Source organism: Pithys albifrons, chromosome 7 (assembly GCF_047495875.1).
Source record: "Pithys albifrons albifrons isolate INPA30051 chromosome 7, PitAlb_v1, whole genome shotgun sequence".
Taxonomy (NCBI): domain Eukaryota; kingdom Metazoa; phylum Chordata; class Aves; order Passeriformes; family Thamnophilidae; genus Pithys; species Pithys albifrons.
Window position 1 is genome coordinate 45,308,591 of NC_092464.1, and position 18,541 is coordinate 45,327,131.

At 43.4% G+C, this 18,541-nt stretch overlaps 2 protein-coding genes across 12 annotated transcripts in view; one reads left to right on the plus strand and one right to left on the minus strand.

The window, feature by feature from the left end:
* The first annotated feature begins 784 nt into the window (after positions 1 to 784).
* On the plus strand, positions 785 to 6,478 carry CCK (cholecystokinin). The gene is made up of 3 exons (XM_071560296.1): positions 785 to 878; positions 2,325 to 2,582; positions 5,702 to 6,478. The coding sequence occupies exons 2-3, from the start codon at positions 2,327 to 2,329 to the stop codon at positions 5,836 to 5,838; spliced, it is 393 nt and encodes a 130-aa protein (XP_071416397.1). The 5' UTR covers positions 785 to 878; positions 2,325 to 2,326; the 3' UTR covers positions 5,839 to 6,478.
* Positions 6,479 to 10,272: 3,794 nt separating this feature from the next.
* The window catches only part of TRAK1 (trafficking kinesin protein 1), a 127,604-nt gene continuing 119,335 nt past the window's right edge, over positions 10,273 to 18,541 (minus strand). For 10 of the 11 annotated variants that reach the window (XM_071561338.1, XM_071561335.1, XM_071561341.1 and 7 more), the window contains 2 exons: positions 17,875 to 17,977; positions 10,273 to 13,175 (listed from right to left, as the gene is read on the minus strand). In XM_071561338.1, the coding sequence (XP_071417439.1) occupies positions 12,377 to 13,175; positions 17,875 to 17,977 (902 nt within the window). In that variant the 3' untranslated portion in view covers positions 10,273 to 12,376. Of the gene's footprint in view, positions 13,176 to 17,874; positions 17,978 to 18,541 lie in introns of those variants that run through there. The other variant, XM_071561346.1, reaches the window with a different exon arrangement.

Consider the following 18,541-nt stretch of genomic DNA (forward strand, 5'->3'; position numbering starts at 1 on the left):
CCTGGCGATGGTCGCCGTAGGGAAGCACCAGGCCGGCGGAGGGTGCGGAAGGGGCACCGGTCCCTGCAGCGGCCGGGGATGACTGGTAGCTCCGGTGTCGGTGAGGGAGAACCCACGTCGAAGGTATCTCCATCCTCGGCTTTCTGGCGGAATCGTCCTTGGTTTTATGTATTGTTTCGTTCTATAAATAAAATGAGCATCCCATCTTCCTGAGCAGATGCTCAGGAGAGTCACAGGGAGCGGGAGGCTGGAGTCGCTTGTGCCGCCCGTGCTCCGGTCGCAGGAGGCTGTAGAGAAAGCAACCCCAAATCCCCAGCCCCCTCCCCTACCACTGCCGGTGAGTGCGCCCAGGGCGAGCCTGCCCGCTGCGGCTCCCGACGGCCGGCGCTGCTGCGGCTGGGACTTAAGCCCCAGCTGGAACCTCGTCGGGGCGCGAGGTGCGGCATGTCCCCGGCCAGGAGCAATTTTTAAATGCCCAGCTGCAAGCCAGCCCGGGCTTCCAGCCCCTGCATGCCCAGCCGAAAGCGCCCGTCGGGGGCCGGCCCGTCGGGCAGGGCCAGCCCCGCGCGAAGCCCGCACAGTCCGCAGCCAGCCGGCGGGAAGAAGGGAGGGAGGAAGGAAGGGAGGAAAGGAAAGGAAAGAGCGCGGGGAAGGAGTCCCACGCCCCCCGTGGAGCGCACACCTCCTGGTGCCGGCCCGGGGGGGCGGTGGCAGCAGTGGGGGCTGAGCGGGCGGCGGCCCCGGCTGCGTCAGAGATGTGTAAACACCGCCGCGGTGCCCGCCGCTATTTAAGGGGCCGATGCTGAGTCTCCCCTGACTTCCCTGCCTGGGCACACACGGGACTCGCTCATCCCACCTCGAGTCGGACCTTGGGAAAGGTAGGGAGCGCCTGTCACCCTCCTCTGACGGCACCACTGCTGGGGGAGCGGGGGACAAAGAAAATGGGGATGCCTGGCGCTTACCTGTACGGCGGCTCTGAGGGCATCCCGCTGTTTGCCGGATGAAAAGCAGCGGGTCCGCCGGCGAAAGGGTAATTCCGGCCGCTCCCGACGGACGCGGTTCCCAGCGCGGGCCTCGGGATGCGGAAAGCGGTGATCTGGATGCCCGGTGTCCGCCGGGGAGGGCAAGCGGGAGGGAAACAGACTGCGGGGTGAGACGCTGGCTTTGGAGTCCCTAGCATGGACATGAATATATGTGTGTGTGTGTGTATGTGTAAGAAATACAGCAATCTGGGAGGCTGAAAGGATGCAACACACCTCCCATTTCTAAGTACCCAGCCTACATGGGCACATCACTAATAACCACACTGGAGTGACATTTTGAGTATCTTCATTCATCTCCCAACAATACTTTAAAACCACCATGTTTTACTCATTGCAAATGTTTTAAATCTAATGTATGGGTTGGGCAAATAAACTTAATTTTATACCCTTTTAAAATTAGGTTATATTCAATGTACTGTAAAAGAACTTAAGCGATTCAAAAATTCTCATATAGCTGGGGTAATTAATGTGTATTTATAAGTGGAAATTACCCTCATAGCGTATACCCCCATAGTGCCAGGTAGTTTGTTTCTCCTAATAACTGAGAGTAATTTCTCTGTTTCCAGAAATAATACTATTTCAGCTTACATGATAAAACAATTTAGTAAACCAACAATGTTTTGCTTATTATACATTTAAGGAAGCAGAAAAATCTTAATTCTGTTTTATATGAGGAAGATTATTAAGTTGCACTGTATTTCTTACAGCTTTTAACTGAACAGCTTTCACCACCTCACCTATTAGAGGGTGTCAGATTTGGTTGCTTCTTTCCTTGAGACAAGTTTTTGTTTTTTCTTTTTGTGTATGAGGAGATGAAACCTCTTGAACACTAAAGTTCCAATCATTGAAGGTTGGTAGAATAAAGGGTTTTCGTAGAACTTGTCAAAACTGAGTATCTGTAATAACAGGTGCAACAAAAAAATACTGAAATGTTTGAATCATGATATTTTTTACAGAAAGGGATTCATCTCCCTTGAGCTTTTGTGAAATACTACAAAAAAAGAAAAGCAAATAAGAACTGAGCAGACTAGGGACACATAGTACATACTGCACTGGCAGAAACAAAACTATTAACTGTATCTTCATCTTATCAAGATATATTTAGTTATTCACATGTTTTGCAACCTAAGACAGATCCCACAGCTAGCTACATTAAAAAAATCCCCAACAGAACCCTGGTTTGCTCAGAAACCAGCACCCCCAGTGGAAGATGGGCCTAGGGACAGCATACAACACAGTAAATCTGTCATTTTAAGAGCCTTTGGTTGCCTTTCTCCCCAGCAATGTACAGCGGTATCTGCATCTGCGTGTTCCTGGCTGTGCTCTCGGTGAGCTCCCTGGGACAGCAGACCGTGGGCTCGTACCATGGGACCCCCCTGGCTGCTGAGCTGGAGCAGAGCGTGACAGAACACCAGCGGCACATCCGCGCCCCCTCGTCTGCTGGGCTGCTCAAACCCCTGCCACGGCTGGAGGGAGGCAGCGACCAAAGGGCCAACCTCGGCGCCTTGTTGGCCAAGTATCTCCAGCAAGCCAGAAAAGGTACTGGTCATAGCCTGCTCACTGCGCTACTGCTGTGCTGGTGGGATTTCCTGCAGGGATACCTAGGTGTTGGGATAACCCTATCATCTTCTAACATGATTCCTAGAGAAGATAGGATTTAGGTTTTGCCTAATTATTCCTGAAGTAGAGAGCCTTCTCTTATTTTCTGCAAAACTCCTCCAAAAAACCAATTTGTACATATCAGCCACTGATTGAGAGTCATGTGCAGATAACTGAAGGAAATGTCATCTACTTGCCAGGCTATAATCCAGCTTTTAATTTTAACTACCTATTTTTATAGCACTATTATTTTGGTGATATTTTCAGTTCATTGTATCTCTGATAAAATACAATAATTGGGTTTTCTTCAAACTTTTTCACTTGGCTAAACTCCTCCTTCCCTTCTTTAAAGTTAGATGAGCAGGAAAACTTTTCTGAGCGTAAATACAGACCAAACAGCCAGCCTCACCTTTACCAGAAACACCTGTACCAGGGAAATCTTCTGACTATTGGATTTTTCATATATTTGTTCCCAGAGAAAATTACAGAAGCGTAAAAGCTTTTGAAACATCAGAATTCACATTCATGAGTGCAATAACTAAAAGCAGAGATAAGGAAAAACACATTTCCTTCAAAACATGTCAATTCCTGGTAGGTTTTTGGTCTCAGGAAGCCTGGGAACTCAATCCTGCAGTTACCAAAAACATCCATGGCACTGTGTAACAAGGACATGAAGCACAGATACAGTAATAGTATTAAAGGACTTCATTCTTACAATGAGATTTATTAATCCATTGAAGAAACAATTGTATTACGTAAGAGAAAGAATAAAACTGTCCCTGCTGACATCTTACAATATATATTTTACATAAGCAAAGACACTTGCCATCATGCTACCAGTAAAAATGATGGCTCAAAATAATGGCCCACTGAAACTTACCCAAGAAAGCATTTTCCCTTTTGAACTGCCTCATCTCTGTATTGCTCTGTATCTCAATGGATTAACACCATGGGCAGCCTGATTGATGAGGCCTTTTGTGCCACTCTCAACAAAAGCCACTGCACAGGTTTTGTTTACTTGTGGAAGTTTCACTCCAGTCTGTCCCCTGTACTACAGGAAAAGAAAGCATCCAAGAAGGAAAGAAGGCTTCAAGGGAAGCCAGTAATTAGGACTACCTGGACATACAGACGCTGACAAAGAGAGTCTGGGTATTAGCAGCCACCAGTGGTGGCACTTGCTCTTGTGATTAATAGAAAGGCTGATTTTGTACAGCATTTCCAGCTAAGCAGTGAGAGAGTTAAGTTCTCTTGAGGGGTTAAGGGCTTCATGGCAGCCTTGTAACCAAACTGCTACAACTTCGAATATGTTTGCCAAACACTGATTCTTCAGTCTCCACAGGACATCTCATGGTTGGAGGGAAGGTAATCAAGGTGCCGTTAAGAAGCAAACACCCTGGTTTGTGACTCAGGCTTTCAATTATATTCATCTGCAGGCTTTCAGCATGAATCTGGGACCCCACAGAAGAGCTGTTGTAGCTATCCAGTCAGCAACATGCACATTTACTGTCCTCTAGGGAGCCCTCCCCAGGCCAGAGCATAACGGCACCAAGGGAGCCTTTACAGCCCCCAGGTCACGGAAGGCTCGGAAGTCTCTTAAGCACCAACATCTGAGTGATGGTTCTGCTCTGTCTTAGTGCTGCCTGGTTATCATGCTAAGGAGCCGTTGTCATTAACTTAATTACATTTTTTTTGTATTATGAATGTGAATTTCCAGGGTTTTCAGCATTTACGGTAGACATTCTTTTCTAAAGATAATTAAATTTGTTGTCATTTTGCTCTAGGCAAATGTCTTAAACATGGCTTTTGGTGGGAGGGGGAGGTTGTGGTTTCATTTTATTTTTTTTGGTTGGTGTTTTTGTACCTTCAACTCCCCTGTGCCTCTGCAACCCTTAAGAAAAAATGCAGTTCCTTTTGGTTTTAATTAGTCATGTTCATTATAAATAATTACATGAGGAATATCTTGAAATATAAAATCACAGTCTGCAGAGTTTCTTGAAAATACAAGAAACTGTAAGCAAGGAGATTGTGTAGATTTGGATCTGTGGGATTTTATTTGGCTTTCTTTTTCTTTTTGATCAGTTCAAGTATTCCTCAGGCCTCAGTTTACATTGAATACTAATATATTGAATCTGTTCCTCACTCAAGGCTTAAGATTATCTAATTATTGGCATATGTCAATTTTGTCTGTTTTCAGAGAGTACAGATAGAAGTAATTTACCTTTTCCTGCATTTTTCAGTTACATCATACAATGATGTGAAAACAGAGGCTTGCAGCCCCTTTCTTAAAGCATAAATTCTCCTTGTGATTAGTTTGTCTCTGATGCCTTAAGCAAAGAAGACAGAAAGGATAAGGCAGGATCAGAGATCAGCATCCAACCCTGCTGTGAACAGAATTATGAAGGATTTGGATAAGCAATGAAAAACTCACTGATAGTAACAAACCCTATATAATTCCAGCAATAGGTATCTCCAGATACAATTCTATAATTCCAGATAGAACTTCCTCCATTTCAGAACTATTCCCACTTTTCCACAAAGCCTGGGATTCATAACTTTACCCTGCTTTTCAGTGAATTTGCACTGTGAGAGCTCCTGTGCTTACATTTATGTCTCTTTAAGCAACATGGGACTGTGCTGGGTCAGGCTTGAGCCTGCTGTGAAGAAGAATTTTTTTGCATCTAGATCAACCCTCCCAATACCAGCAAGCAAGCGTGGAGCCTTGTAAGGAAGAGTGCAAAATGATTCGGACTCTCTAATTAAAAAAGGAAGGAAAAATGCATCCATATTCCTTCCTGGCAGACAGAAGCAGAATGCTCCTGCAGCAGGAAGGAGAAAATGATCTGTTTATTTTGCAATAAAGAAGTCCAAGCCACTGTCAGGACCTTACTGGTAACTTTTCTCTCAATGTTGTCCCCAAAGACGTAACACAGAATAATGGAAACTGTTAAGTCCAACAGTTTGCATTATTGCAGACATCTGAGTACAAAACAGATCTGAAAATGGGTGAACCTGGATATCTTCTCCACTTACTCTTTGTTCTTCCAAATGTTTCTCTTTAGGTTCCACTGGAAGACTTTCAGTGATGGGAAACAGGGTACAGAACATTGATCCTACTCACAGGATAAATGACAGAGACTACATGGGCTGGATGGATTTTGGACGCCGCAGTGCTGAAGAATATGAGTACTCTTCCTGAAGAACAGCAAACTATAGTAACAGAAAAAGAAAAAAAATCACACTCCCATATCTGTACAGAGAGAAATTAATTTGTTGTCCTCTTCAAATCAGTGTTTTAAAATATTAAAAATCATGTACTTGATGTAAATTTTTCTGTAAGACTATACAATGCAATATATACATATGCAGAATTTTCCAGAAAATGCTTTCTTTCTTTTGTGTTTTCTCATACATTGATTATATTAAAATGATTTCACTTACCCCTTCTTGTCCTGTCACTGCCTGTTGCTGGGTGTCTTACTAAAAAGAGAGGCAGGAAAATGCCTTCGCTCTGCAATGTAAGTATATTCCATGTGTGGGATAGTCAGATTATCCACTTTTCAGAGAACTCCTGTGGCAGTCCCAATAGCTTTGAGCTCTAGGGAACTTGTCCAAATATAAACAGAGCAGCCCAGTACTGCCAGAAGACACCAGCTATCTTCATGGCGACCCCATTTGAAAAGGACTGAGTTATTCACAGGCCCACATGTTTGTAGTGAATAAATAGCCAACAATACTGAAACTAAAAGAGAAATTACACCAACATGTTTATTTCTTTTCTGTTGTGAGCTCAGTGTGAAAGTTCTGCTGATGGGTGCGAATCACAGAATAAACACAGAATTCCCTGCTATGTCGTGAGCCAAGTGTTCATTTGGGGAGGGGATGAGAACAGCTCCCTGGACAGAGCAGGTGATCCTGTCAGGGAGGAGGTCTTGGAGCAGTCCAGTCACAGTATCCTAAAAGGAAAGAGGTGGCTCCTGAGTATCCCAGAGGCAGCCTGAGCTGGATATTGCCCACCAATGTGGGGAGAAGTGGGGAGGTTGTACCCAGCCCTTACCTGGCACAAAGCAGGGCAGAGAGCCCCACTTTCACAGCTGGGAAGTGATCTCTGCTTGTGCAAAACCAGCACCCTGTAGCTCCTGCAGTCATTCCTGCCTGCCTGTGGGGAGGTTGCAGGCAGTGTTTTATCTCTGCTCTCCTCCTCCCCTCTCCTGCAGCTCCTGGCTCTGCTTCAGCAGCTGGATCTCACATCTAAGGGATGCTCTAAACTGAAAAAAAGGATGTGATTTTTGCATTGTATAAAACACAGTTTCTCCTGAATGTGTTCACTGATACAAAAAGGGAAGTACTTGTCACATGCTGGAAAGCTGGTGCTTGCTAAAGGAAAGAGGCAGGTGAATAAACTGAGCAGCAATTTCTACAGCAGTTAATCGGCAAACACATGGAAAATAACACACAGAAAACACTTGCACCAGATCAGAATTCTACTAAAACCAAGAAGACTGAGAAACAAACCAAAATTGTTGTGCCAAGGGCTGAGCACAGAAACACTTTGAGGAGTTGTTCCCAGCAGCAGCTGGGAGAGCAGATGGCATTGCAGCATCTGCAACAAAAGGGAGACTTCAGCAAACCATAACAGCAAGTTTTCTTCGCTAGTAACGCCAAATATCATTGCGTGTGGATCTTGTCTTGGAAACATGGAACTGCTTTTCTGCTTTTCTTCCTCTCAAGCTCCTTTTAAAGTTTCCACCTCATATGGCTTTTTTTGGTTCCTTTCCAAGCTTAATGAATCCCACCCAAAACACCTGAATTCTCTCTTTGGTTTCCATTATCGCTCACAGGAAAGCAGTCCAAAGTGTCCATTTTCCCTGAAACTGTCAAACAAGAGACTAAAACCAATCAATAATTTTTTTTAACCGAGGAAAATATAACTAACTAACTAAAATATGATTACAACATTTCCCACCAAAGTGATGTTTCTTCCAATACCCACTGAAATCTCCAGGGTGAAACATTTCACTGAGGATGGTCCTGCACCCCAGCAGTGTTCCTATCCTTGTACAACCTCCAGCTGCTTCTTTTGTATCTTGAGGAGTTTGACCTGACTCAATTTTGATTCCCCTTGACCTCAGAGGGCTGCACTTTCCCCCTCTTTAGTTTGCCTTTAGCCTTCTTTGTCCATGGGCATTCTGTAAGTTTTTCTATCTCAGGAGCAAAATCTTGAAACCCAGTTCTTCTGTAGGGTCTTCAGTGAACACTAAACCTCTGAACTTTCATGGTTGCTTAAACCCATATTTGCTCAGAGCTCCAGACCTTTGGAAAAGGTAAGTTTATAATCCACTTTCAGAGACATGATAGCCTGAAAATTGCTACATCCACATGTACTCACTTATTAAACGCCACGGCTGTTCCCTCAGCTGGCACAGAAGATGCTTAGCTCCAAAGAAGTGAACATTACATGCATACTTCTGAAAATCTTTTTGTAAGTCATAAAATTACAATATTTCAATGATGTTATTGAAGTCCTGAAAGAATATTTGGAAGCATTTATACAACCAACAGCTCCCTATACAAACTGGTGCAGGAGCTGGGTTTCTGCACATCTCCCCAGCACAGGCCTGCCAGAAACTGCATTAAGCTCAGCTTAATTTTCATCACTTGTACTACTGCCTTACAAAACTTCCTGGGGGCAATCAAATAATTTCACCTTCCCATTTTCTGCTGCACATTAATTTCCTTTGCCATTTCCAGCTCAGGCATTATTGTCCCTTGTTCCCTGACTGCATCATCAATGAACTCAGGGCCTGAGCTTCTGACCAAGACAACAACCAGAAGGATCCAGGAACTGGACTTGCAGGGTTGCCTCCTCACTCCCAAGGGCCCAGGAAGTTACTGTAGGAGGTTACAAGCACCTGACTTTGTCCACTGCAATATCCGGATAAAACACATAAGCTTGTACAAAAATAGCTAGTCTGAATTACTACTCAAAATCTTGGTTTTTTGCTATAATAGAAATTATCATCCTCATAATGTTCATAATACTACAGCTTTTGCAGTAAGATACATGCAGGCAGAACCTACGATTGCAAAGCACTCCAGTTTAGTTGGGAGTTCTTCTGTGGTCATACCTCTGACTGAGAATACTTGCCTTCTAAAGGGAGTAGGACAGAGCAGGTCCCAGTGATCCAAACAATATCCTGATACAGTATAGCTTGGAGAAAGACTGGAGACTTTTTACAAGGGCATGTAGTCATAGAACAAGGGATAACAAAAAAAGAGTAGGTTTATATTATATATTAGAAAGAAGTTTTTCACTGTGAGGGTGATGAGGCATTGGCACAGGTTGCCCAGACAAGCTCTAGATATCCCATCCTTGGAAATGTTCAAGACCAGGTTGGATGGGGCATCCTGAGGGTGCAACCTGGTCTAGTGAAAGCTGTCCCTGCCCACGACAAGGGTGTTGAAACTAGATGATCTTTAAGATCCCTTCCAACCCAAACTATTCCATGATTGTTCTATGATTTATTGTTAACAGAATGTATTTTTTTCCAAGTAGAAGATTTCCCTTTTTAAACCTTAAGCACTGACCTTGATTATGAAGTCCCACTACAAATACTCATGAGGGCTCCTCCTTGCTCTCTCTTCCATGTATCTGTGATGGTTTCCACATTTTCTTCCAAGTACACATGTACACATCCTTCCGTAAGTTAACTAAATCCAAAATCCCACTCATGGCACGCTACCAATGAGCCTAAGCTCCCCCCTTCCCTGGAGCAGCCCTTGCTTAACTTACCCTGTCCCTGGTCGAGGAGAGTCAGATGCACAGTGCCCGTCCTCACTGGATGCCTCCCATTAACCATTACCTTCCTGAGCACAAGTGTCCCCCAGGCTTGGAACCAGGCAGAGAGAAAGGGGGAGTCTCTGTACTCACCGACACAATACCTGAATGTGCCCAGCATGGCATCAGCCTTTCTCGCAGCTGGTGTGTGGCACTGCATCATGCCAATGCAGACCCTTCACAAGTTTAGTTTAGCATTGTTGCTATCCCAATTTCTGTGGTACTATTTCCCTCTAAACCTCACACACATCCCTCCTCAATGTAGAAGGCTGTCTAATCTTTCTATGAATTAGTGCCTGACTACTCCCTCCTCCAGGGAGCTATTACCATGACTTAGCTTTCACCATGTGTGAAGATTTTCTAGTTCTCATTACCTGGTGTTTAATCAGTGTGCTCCCTCCCTCAGTGATGAAGATTCCAGCTAAGAGCAGACCTCACTTCTGCCTCAGGAGGACGTTTCCTCCTTAGCTCTGTACTTTCACATTTTGTTTTGCATCCCACTGGGCTGAAGAATCCACACCCCTCTCCCCCTCACAACAGAGAAACCACACAACACCCAATTCTGCTTTCTTGGAACTCAAATAGAAATAAATGCCCACATTTAATTCTATAGTTGTTGTTTTGACCCAAGTTTCACCCATTCCAGCAATCTGAAAACTTTTCAACCATGTCTCTGTCTAAGAATTTCAAAACTAAACCTGGTGATGGTCTCTCACTTTGCTTTGACTGAGAGATGACAGCAAGGGGAAGATTTATCTTGGAACAACAGGAAAGAAATTGAATAATACACAACAGTGCAACTTTTCTGTTATTTTATTGGTATTAGTGAAGAAAAAATTAAGTTTCATCTCTCTGTTGTGTTACAATTGCTTTCTCTGGTGGGTGGACAGCTCCTACTGCTTATTTAAAGGCTAAATATTTCCCAATTGCATGATTAACTTCTACACTTTAAGTTCTCATATGATATTGCTTTCTTCCTCTGGGTATATAAAATGGTCCATTAAGTCCATGATTTTTTTTTTTTCAGATTCAAGTGTTACTCTATCTACTGGTTTAAGATACATTCAAATAAAAAGATACTTAAATTTACTTGCAATAAGTGCACACATACAACAGCAAACAGAGCTGATGGCATTTTACTAAAACATTGTAAGTTCATAGAATAAATAGAAGTCTTCAAACACATGCTGTAACCAACCAATGTGTTTTTTCTCTCTCAAAAAATATCCTTAGTGTCCATAGCACTACCGCAATAACTACTTCATTCAGAAAAAAAACAAACCACCCACCTATCTCTCGTCACAAAAAGACAGTTTCATTTATACAAGAAATTATCAGTGCTAATAATTTAGTAACAGTCTGGTACAAACAGCAATTCACGGCAATTACATGTAGTGTGATAATGGCAACAAATGGGGAGCTTGATTCAGATGCCACAAGTGCAAGGAAAAGAAAGTGGATGCTAAACCGTTCCTGCTTCACTCCTGTCCCCTCTTCCAATATACGTCTCAGCCCTGCTCTAGAAACAAGCTTCCTCCAGTCAGTTCCAGTTCCAAGGTATTTCAACTCTCTGCAAGCACCCAGCAGAAGTTTAGGAGAAACAGAGGAAAAATTGTGATATAATTGGGGTTGCCTGGCAACTTTCTGAAAAAGCAGGGAGTTACACATTTCGTATTAGCAGGTACTTTTTCAGTTTAAAAACACCAGAAAATAGTGTTTCCCATATTTTTACATATGCTAAGGTCCAACCTTGGATGAAAAAGGTTTCTCTGAAAAAAAGAAAACAGAAAATGAGTAGGGAATACTCTGATCCTGCTTAAAAGGCCATTGTCTTCCACATGCATGGAACAAGAAGATGAGCACCAGGTCTGCGAGCTGCTCTTTCCAGCCTGTACCATTCCGTTACTAAATGTTTTCTGTGGTTCTGTGCTGAGGTTTCAAGGATGCACCTTTTCTCAATACTGGTTTTGCTACATGTTCTTTTATAACATTCTTACCTGTCAATCTGTTCTGCAACTTGGACTTCTAGGAAGTCACTGCTGTGTTTACCTCACAAGTTGTGAATACCTTTTTCTTTGGGGGCACTGACAAGGCGTGTTTCAGTGGCAGCAACACATAGTAAAGCATTTCCCCTTCCACAATCCAGTGCAGCATTGAAAAACAAAACAAAAGCAAACAAACAAACAAGGAAGTTGCACACAGTGTAAGAGTGCCAAATGAAACAGTGGTGGTAGGAATATGTCAACATTCCAGGTACCCAGTAAGCCTGCTGACCAACACAGTATTAGTTCAAGTTTATAATCCTGGGTAGGAGGCAAATACAGAACAGGAAAAAAGTTTCATCCATTCAGGCATAATAGACAGGCACTCCAATAACTCAGCTCAACTCATCTACAGAGGCAAAACTAAAACAACCACTTGTTAAACTGAGTGCTTTTTTCAGTATTTAATGAAGCACAAATGCTCCCATGCTTCAAGTGATGTAATGAGAGGTCTCACATAACACATTCAATGGCTTCCCATGCACCTTTGACTCAAGTTAGGCTAGCTACAGAATTCACGTTTTTCTAGTTATTTTTTGTTGGGTTTGCTCCTTTGTTTTTTTTCAGTGCATCTTAAAAAAAAACCTTTTCAAAAGGTTAGCATGTTAACCTTAATACAGCAATCATAACATAGAGCTTTTGCACTCAATTGAACAGTAAAATAATCCAATTAGTTACAATAGATCTGGTACATATTTACACATTTTATACAAAGTTTACACATTTCTCCCATTAGGCACAAAGTTGATTTGTCAAACTCAAGAGGCAATGAAAGGGTGGTGGAGAAAGGAAAGGGAGATTGGAGAAAGAATCTGAGTATTTTCATTTAAAAAGACTAGCTGTAAAAATAAAGTCCTTCACCGTAAGCTAGTTTGCTTCGGGAGCTTGGTTCCCATGAGGATCCCCGAAGTGAGAGCCGCTGGGCCTTTCATCTGCATGCTGGAACCCACCATGGTGGGGAAGCTCCGATTCCTTCGGATGCCAGTGTTCAGCTGGATGGCTCCGATGGTACTGGTGACAGCAGGGCAGCCCAGTGGGAGACCATCTGGTGCCAGGCCTCCAGAAACGAGGGCCCTCACTGGCCCCTGTGCCCCACAGAGAAGAGGTCCCTGGTCATCAGTTAAAGGAGGAGCTGACGTTTGCCCTGAACTCACAACTTTGGCAATACCAAACCTCTTGACTTTGTCCACAAGATTAAGGTTGGAAACAGACACATCAGTCTGGCTCTCACTGTTCCTGATGTTCTTCTTATTCCTCACCTCCTTCAAGATTGAACTAGCAGGCTTCGAAGCCAAGAAGTTGTCATAAGGTGGGCTGGTGCACTTGAACTCAAAGGATGGAGGGGAAGAAGAAGGCGTCTGCATAGGTGAGTTTGGTGGAGTGGAAGGAATGATGGCCATTTTAGGGGAGTAGGTGTTGAGCAGGGTGCTCCTGCTGGCTCTGTCCCAGCTCTGCGGGTTGTACACTGCTGCCGAGATGCCCCTTTCCTTCAGCAGCCACACCAGCCCCAGGGACGTGCTCATTGTTGTCGTGGATTCACGGAGGTTGGTGAAGGATTCGGCCAAACTCAGACGCCGAGGAGTGCAGGGAGTAGCCACTGGGGTGCCTTTCAAATTGCTAATGCTGCCACAAGCTGGAGTAGGTGCTGCGTTAAGGCTGAAAGCAAAGGAGCAGTCAAATTATTCTCTCCAGCAGGGAATTAAAACTTAGTGCAAGCAAGATTTTTAACTCCAAGCAGTGCCTTTTACTCATTTGGAGAGTGCACAGGACAGTGTGAGTTCCCAGCTCCTCACAAATGTGATCACAAGTGCATAAACATTGTATCTCACAAAACACACCTCTGCTTTGCACACTTCACAGCCCAGTCTCACAGGATTAATGCAATCCCCTACACCCACCACGACATTTCGTCTGATAAACTACTGACAGGTTTATAATCAGCAACTTCAGTTTTTCTACTGTCACAACTCCCAGTTGCTTCTCTACGACAAGGATATGGGGGAGATTTAACCAATGGTATAAGCAAGACATTCACTTTCCAGTGTCACTTCTGAGCACTGCTGGGTCATAGCAGGGACAGTGACAAGGGGGAAGGGGAATTTATATGCTACAGAAGTACTTGTAGCAAAGCTGTTGGAAGTTGGAATTGCCACCAACATGCACTTCTGTAAGGTCAAACTGTTCTTGTCTTCTTACACTGATTTTACTTTCATTAAAGGGGAAGGTGATGGGGAATCTGCCTGTTGATGGAGGTGCATAACGGTGTGAATAGTCAGCAAAAGGGGTAAGAAAAATCCAGTCAAGCTCTTATCAACTGGCCAACGGGTACCTGGTAACTCAGCAGTAAACCCAGCATGACAAAGAGCCATTCTACTGTTAATTTGGTAAAGCAATGTTTATAGTTTGAAACAGTGCAAAGTGAATTGCATCCCAAATCCACTTTTTTCCTTCTCAAAATAAACAACAAACAAGCAGAAGACAAAAAACTATTAAATGGTAATAATCTACATATTTAGAACAAGGGACATAGTACTAAACATAAGTGCATAATTTATTTTATGGGACTTTGCTTTCTTAAGCACACTACTGCTGGTTATTGTGAGTTGGAAATTCTTGAGGCATACCAGATAGCATTCATTCTGGGAGCTCACACTCTTCTCACAACCCGACCAGCTAAACTAACACAGACTCAATACAGAACACACTTCCAAAGAATTACTACAAAAGAGGCATTCCAAATCCTTTGTGCCACAGTGTAAAATTTCGTTAACAGGTCTGACTGTTTCTGGCAGTACAGTACCATCCTTAAAAATCTTGTTCCTAAGAGATCAAGGTGGCCACAGCATGTTTACTCATGGATAATCTGCACTCAAAAATTATGTCAGTCCAATGTCCACAATTCATTCATTAAGGCATGGTGTACTCAATTATTCCAGAAACAATACATGTGGGACATCCATGATACTCCAAGTTCATGTCTGAATCCCAAGTGTTCCATGGACCTTCAAAAAACCACTTTCCAGCATTTTCTAACCATGCTCAAATGATCGTCTTTGTCATACATACACACCCAAAAAATTTGAATTCCACAGTAATATCTCCCAGGCATAGTTTTATGCCCTCTAATGGCACTTAAAGAGTCTTGAGCAATTTAACACTTGATGTTAACAGAGAATTCAATGACCTGAGCACACCAGTGTTCAGAGAAGAAAATCTTTCCCCTCATATTGCCACATTAGCAAGTGGAACACACTCAGCAACGAGTCAGACAAAAACCAAAGCCAGGAACAAGGGAAAGAGTGGGATCTTCCCTTTTCAGGAGAGCTGCACTTGGACTGGCTCACCCATAACATACAACTTTAACATAAGTTCAGTTCTCTGTACCAAGAAATGCATTAAATGCCCATGTTCAGACAATCTGGATGGATTTCCAGGCATGGAGAAAACTCAGGTCAATGAATGCATTGCATCCTTTTTGCCCATATGGACAAAAAGGATGAGATGATGTCTTGACTGCAGTCTCATTTTACCTTATGTTAATAAACTCTGTGTAGCCTGACACTGTGGATGTCAGGTTAGATATCCTGGAATCTTTTGTTCTCAGACACAGCTTCTGATGAGCTTAAAATGTCACGTAGATCCCTGGTTTACAGTGGTCAGGTGACATGACACCACATAATACCAGGAACTCTAGTTCAGTGGTCTTCGAAAAATCAGCATATCTTTAAGATATCCCTCAATTAAGGAAATATTAGCCTGATGCTATGAAGTCTCAAGTCATGTCTTCTTTCCACGGCTAAACAGGATCTGACAGTGATCTCTAACAGTGATTTGGAACGGCATCAACCTCTGCTGTAAGCAAGTGAAACTGCCACAGGATTTTTCCCTTGCAGTTGCAATCAACAAGAGGAATCCCATTTATTCGTCCCAATTAACTGTAGTGAAACACACGTTTGAGAAAACCAGATGCAATTAGAAAAGCAGCCTTGCTAAGTGGCTCTGGAATCGGTGTCCTGGCACCCCCGTGTGGGCTGTGGCTGTCAGTGCATGTGGCAGCTGTGCTAATGGACCCTGATATCCTCTCTCCATCCTGCCTGGGCTGTAACCGGGGGCAGGGGAGGAGGAGGAGGAGAACTCCCAGCAGAGTAGTCTCCTCCCACTGCAGCAGCACACAGGCATTCTGAGGGAGAGGCTGAATGGAAATAACCGAGTTCACAGTTCTTCTCTTAAGCATTCATTAAAGCTCGACCCTCACAGCTCTGATTTCAGTTCACAGTGGAACTGAGAACAGTGTCAGTCACCATGGTCATTCCCCACACAGCTAAACAGAGTACAGAAGTCTTGAAAAGCATGAGGGAGAGAAAAGAAAGAGAACTTGCTGCATGAACTGACTTTCTACAAGGTAGGACCACATACATTTCAGAAGCCCAGGCATATGGTGTTAATTATCAGGCTTCCAAGATGTCCCAGTCACAAAATGAAAACCACAGCACTCCAGTGGCTTATTAACTCCACAGCTTCTCTCTCCAGCTACAGATTTCAGTTGAGCAGACATTCAGATTAGTTTTTCTACTGATTTGTCAGCACAGTTACACACTACAGTGCAACAAAAAGAACAAAGCCAACCCTGCAAGAAGGCAGTCATGGGTGTTGTCTTTTTTGTCTGTTTGATCATTTTGGCATTGTTTTAACTGGGAAATATTTTACTATCAGCTGACCAACATCACAGGGAAGCCTGGACACAAGCACAGAAACAGACTCAAAGAGGCTCAGCAACTCAGCCCAGTGAGAGTTTCAGAGTTAGACTGAAAAAAGAAACAAATAAACGAGTGTTTCATTTAGCTAAATGAAATTTAGTCAGGTTAGAGCAACACCTGGGGTAGCACAGGTTAAAATGCAACCAGGTAGGTAAATGCCAAACCTCTCTGGGGTTAGCTGGTGCCACACACACTGGCATTCCTTGTACATGACCTGCCAACTCAGATGCTGCTGGCAGTGCTGCTCACCCCCTACCACGCTGGCTCAGAGTGTCTGCCCTACACCTCCTCTCAGCATAACCAGACATAACGCAGTTTCCTCGTCCTCCTCACATGACCTGTGAAGAATCGTTTGTAGCTGGTAAGGAGTTGTTCCTTAAACACCTCTGCGAAAACATCACATTTATTTTGCTCTTTGTCCTCCTGATGGAATTATGAACTTTAACTAAGGCAGCTGAAAATGGACTGAATTTAGCTGTCCATTCTTGCTGATTTGTTAGCCTTAGTAACCAAATGTATTATGATCACAACTGACAGCAATACAATAAAAATACGGAAATTAAAACAGAGCTGCAGCCATTTGAGAGGATCACTTCAGTAACCATGCTGAGGGGAAAGAAGACAGAAAAGAGTAACAAAAAACTACCCAGGCCCCTATTAACTCAGTTCAGAAAGAGAAGTAGAATGTACATTTAATCATTATCCATTTTCTTGCCACCTGACAGTTTTTATATTCAGTACCCTTACTTTTCATGCCCTTTATAGGCAGTTGGTGCCCATCTCGTGTCTAAATAAGTGCAGGCACCTCTGAAGAATGGGAACCTACACAATGTTATGCTCCCACACAGGGCTGGAAGGGGCAGAGAGAGCAATAAGGCATTGTCTTTCTAAATACAACACCCCCCCCCCCCCCAATTCTTTAACTACTGATGTGCTAAGGAAGGACAGCTCCCTCTTTAGGTATGAAATGCACACATCCCCTCTGGCTCTCAGATCTTCGCCTCCCAGGCGGCTATAGAACTGCCTTCTGTTGGCATTGCTATTGTTACACCAGTTCATTAGTTTTAGTCTGGCCACTATGAACTCATTTCCAACAATTACACCAAGGAGCAAAGTAGACATCCCCCTCCCTCTCATTAAGGCATATTTCCTGCTCCATTCCTCATGTACTTGTGGGATTTCTTTACCTGCACATCCCTTTTTAATTCTAAGAGAAAAGATTTAAGACTTTTCCTCCCTGGAAAACCTCTCTTTTTTTTTTAATTAGACACCACATTCTGTGCATTCACATATGAGGACTACAACTAGTCTGAGATCAAGAGGAGACAGGTTTGGCTATCAGAAGTCAATATAGTTACATCTGATCCTTCAATATCTTAACTAGAGGCAACAAAAATTAAAGGTACTTTTGATTGGCTTTTTAAAACATTACACATGCCTCTCAAAATCAGGCTGAGGTATCTCAAAATCGGAAGAATAATTTGTGGGTGTGCTGCAATTTATCAGTGCAGCTCACGATTTTACTTATGCCATTACTTTGCACTTGGTTATAGGGGAAAGAGAGAGCTGAAGGCTTTGCCATCAGGGGAATCCCTTACCTTGGAGTGACTCGTGTGAGCTCATCGGAGGGGTGCAGAATGCGGCAGGTGGTGAAGGTGAAGGTGGAGTTGGTTTGTGACATGCACTTCCCAGGATGAGGTACTAAATTAAAAAAAAGCAAATTCTTTGCATTTTACACAGAAAAGGGGAAAACCAAACTTCTGTGTGCTGATTAGGACAGATGTAAAAAGTGATGAGGCACCTTGATGGGATCAATGCAAGGAAAGTGAAATACACAAGTGCTACTTTAACTGACACTTGCTCTCCAAAAGAAAACACCTCTAGGACTCCAAGGCCAGTGCTAAAAAGGTCTGCTGAAACCTGTCCATGGATCACAAACACTGCAGATTAATTCTTGCTCAAACCAAATTTAGGCCAGTCAGTGCTTGAAATGCTTATCTAAACTAGCAACTTGTGTCAGTGGGAAACGAAAAGCAGCATTTTCTAGTACCAGCTCAGGAGCACCAGGATTTTCTGAATGCTTGAGCATTTCAGCTTTTATTTTGATCCATAAAAAGGTATCCTCATTACTTCTCAGTAATGGATCCATCTGACTAGTGCTACAAAAATATAGATTGTTCGGGTGGGGAGGGGACAGACACATTAATTAGTGTTTCTGATTTTTCATATCCACAGTGTGGGAAAAGTGGTAATCTCTTGGATCCA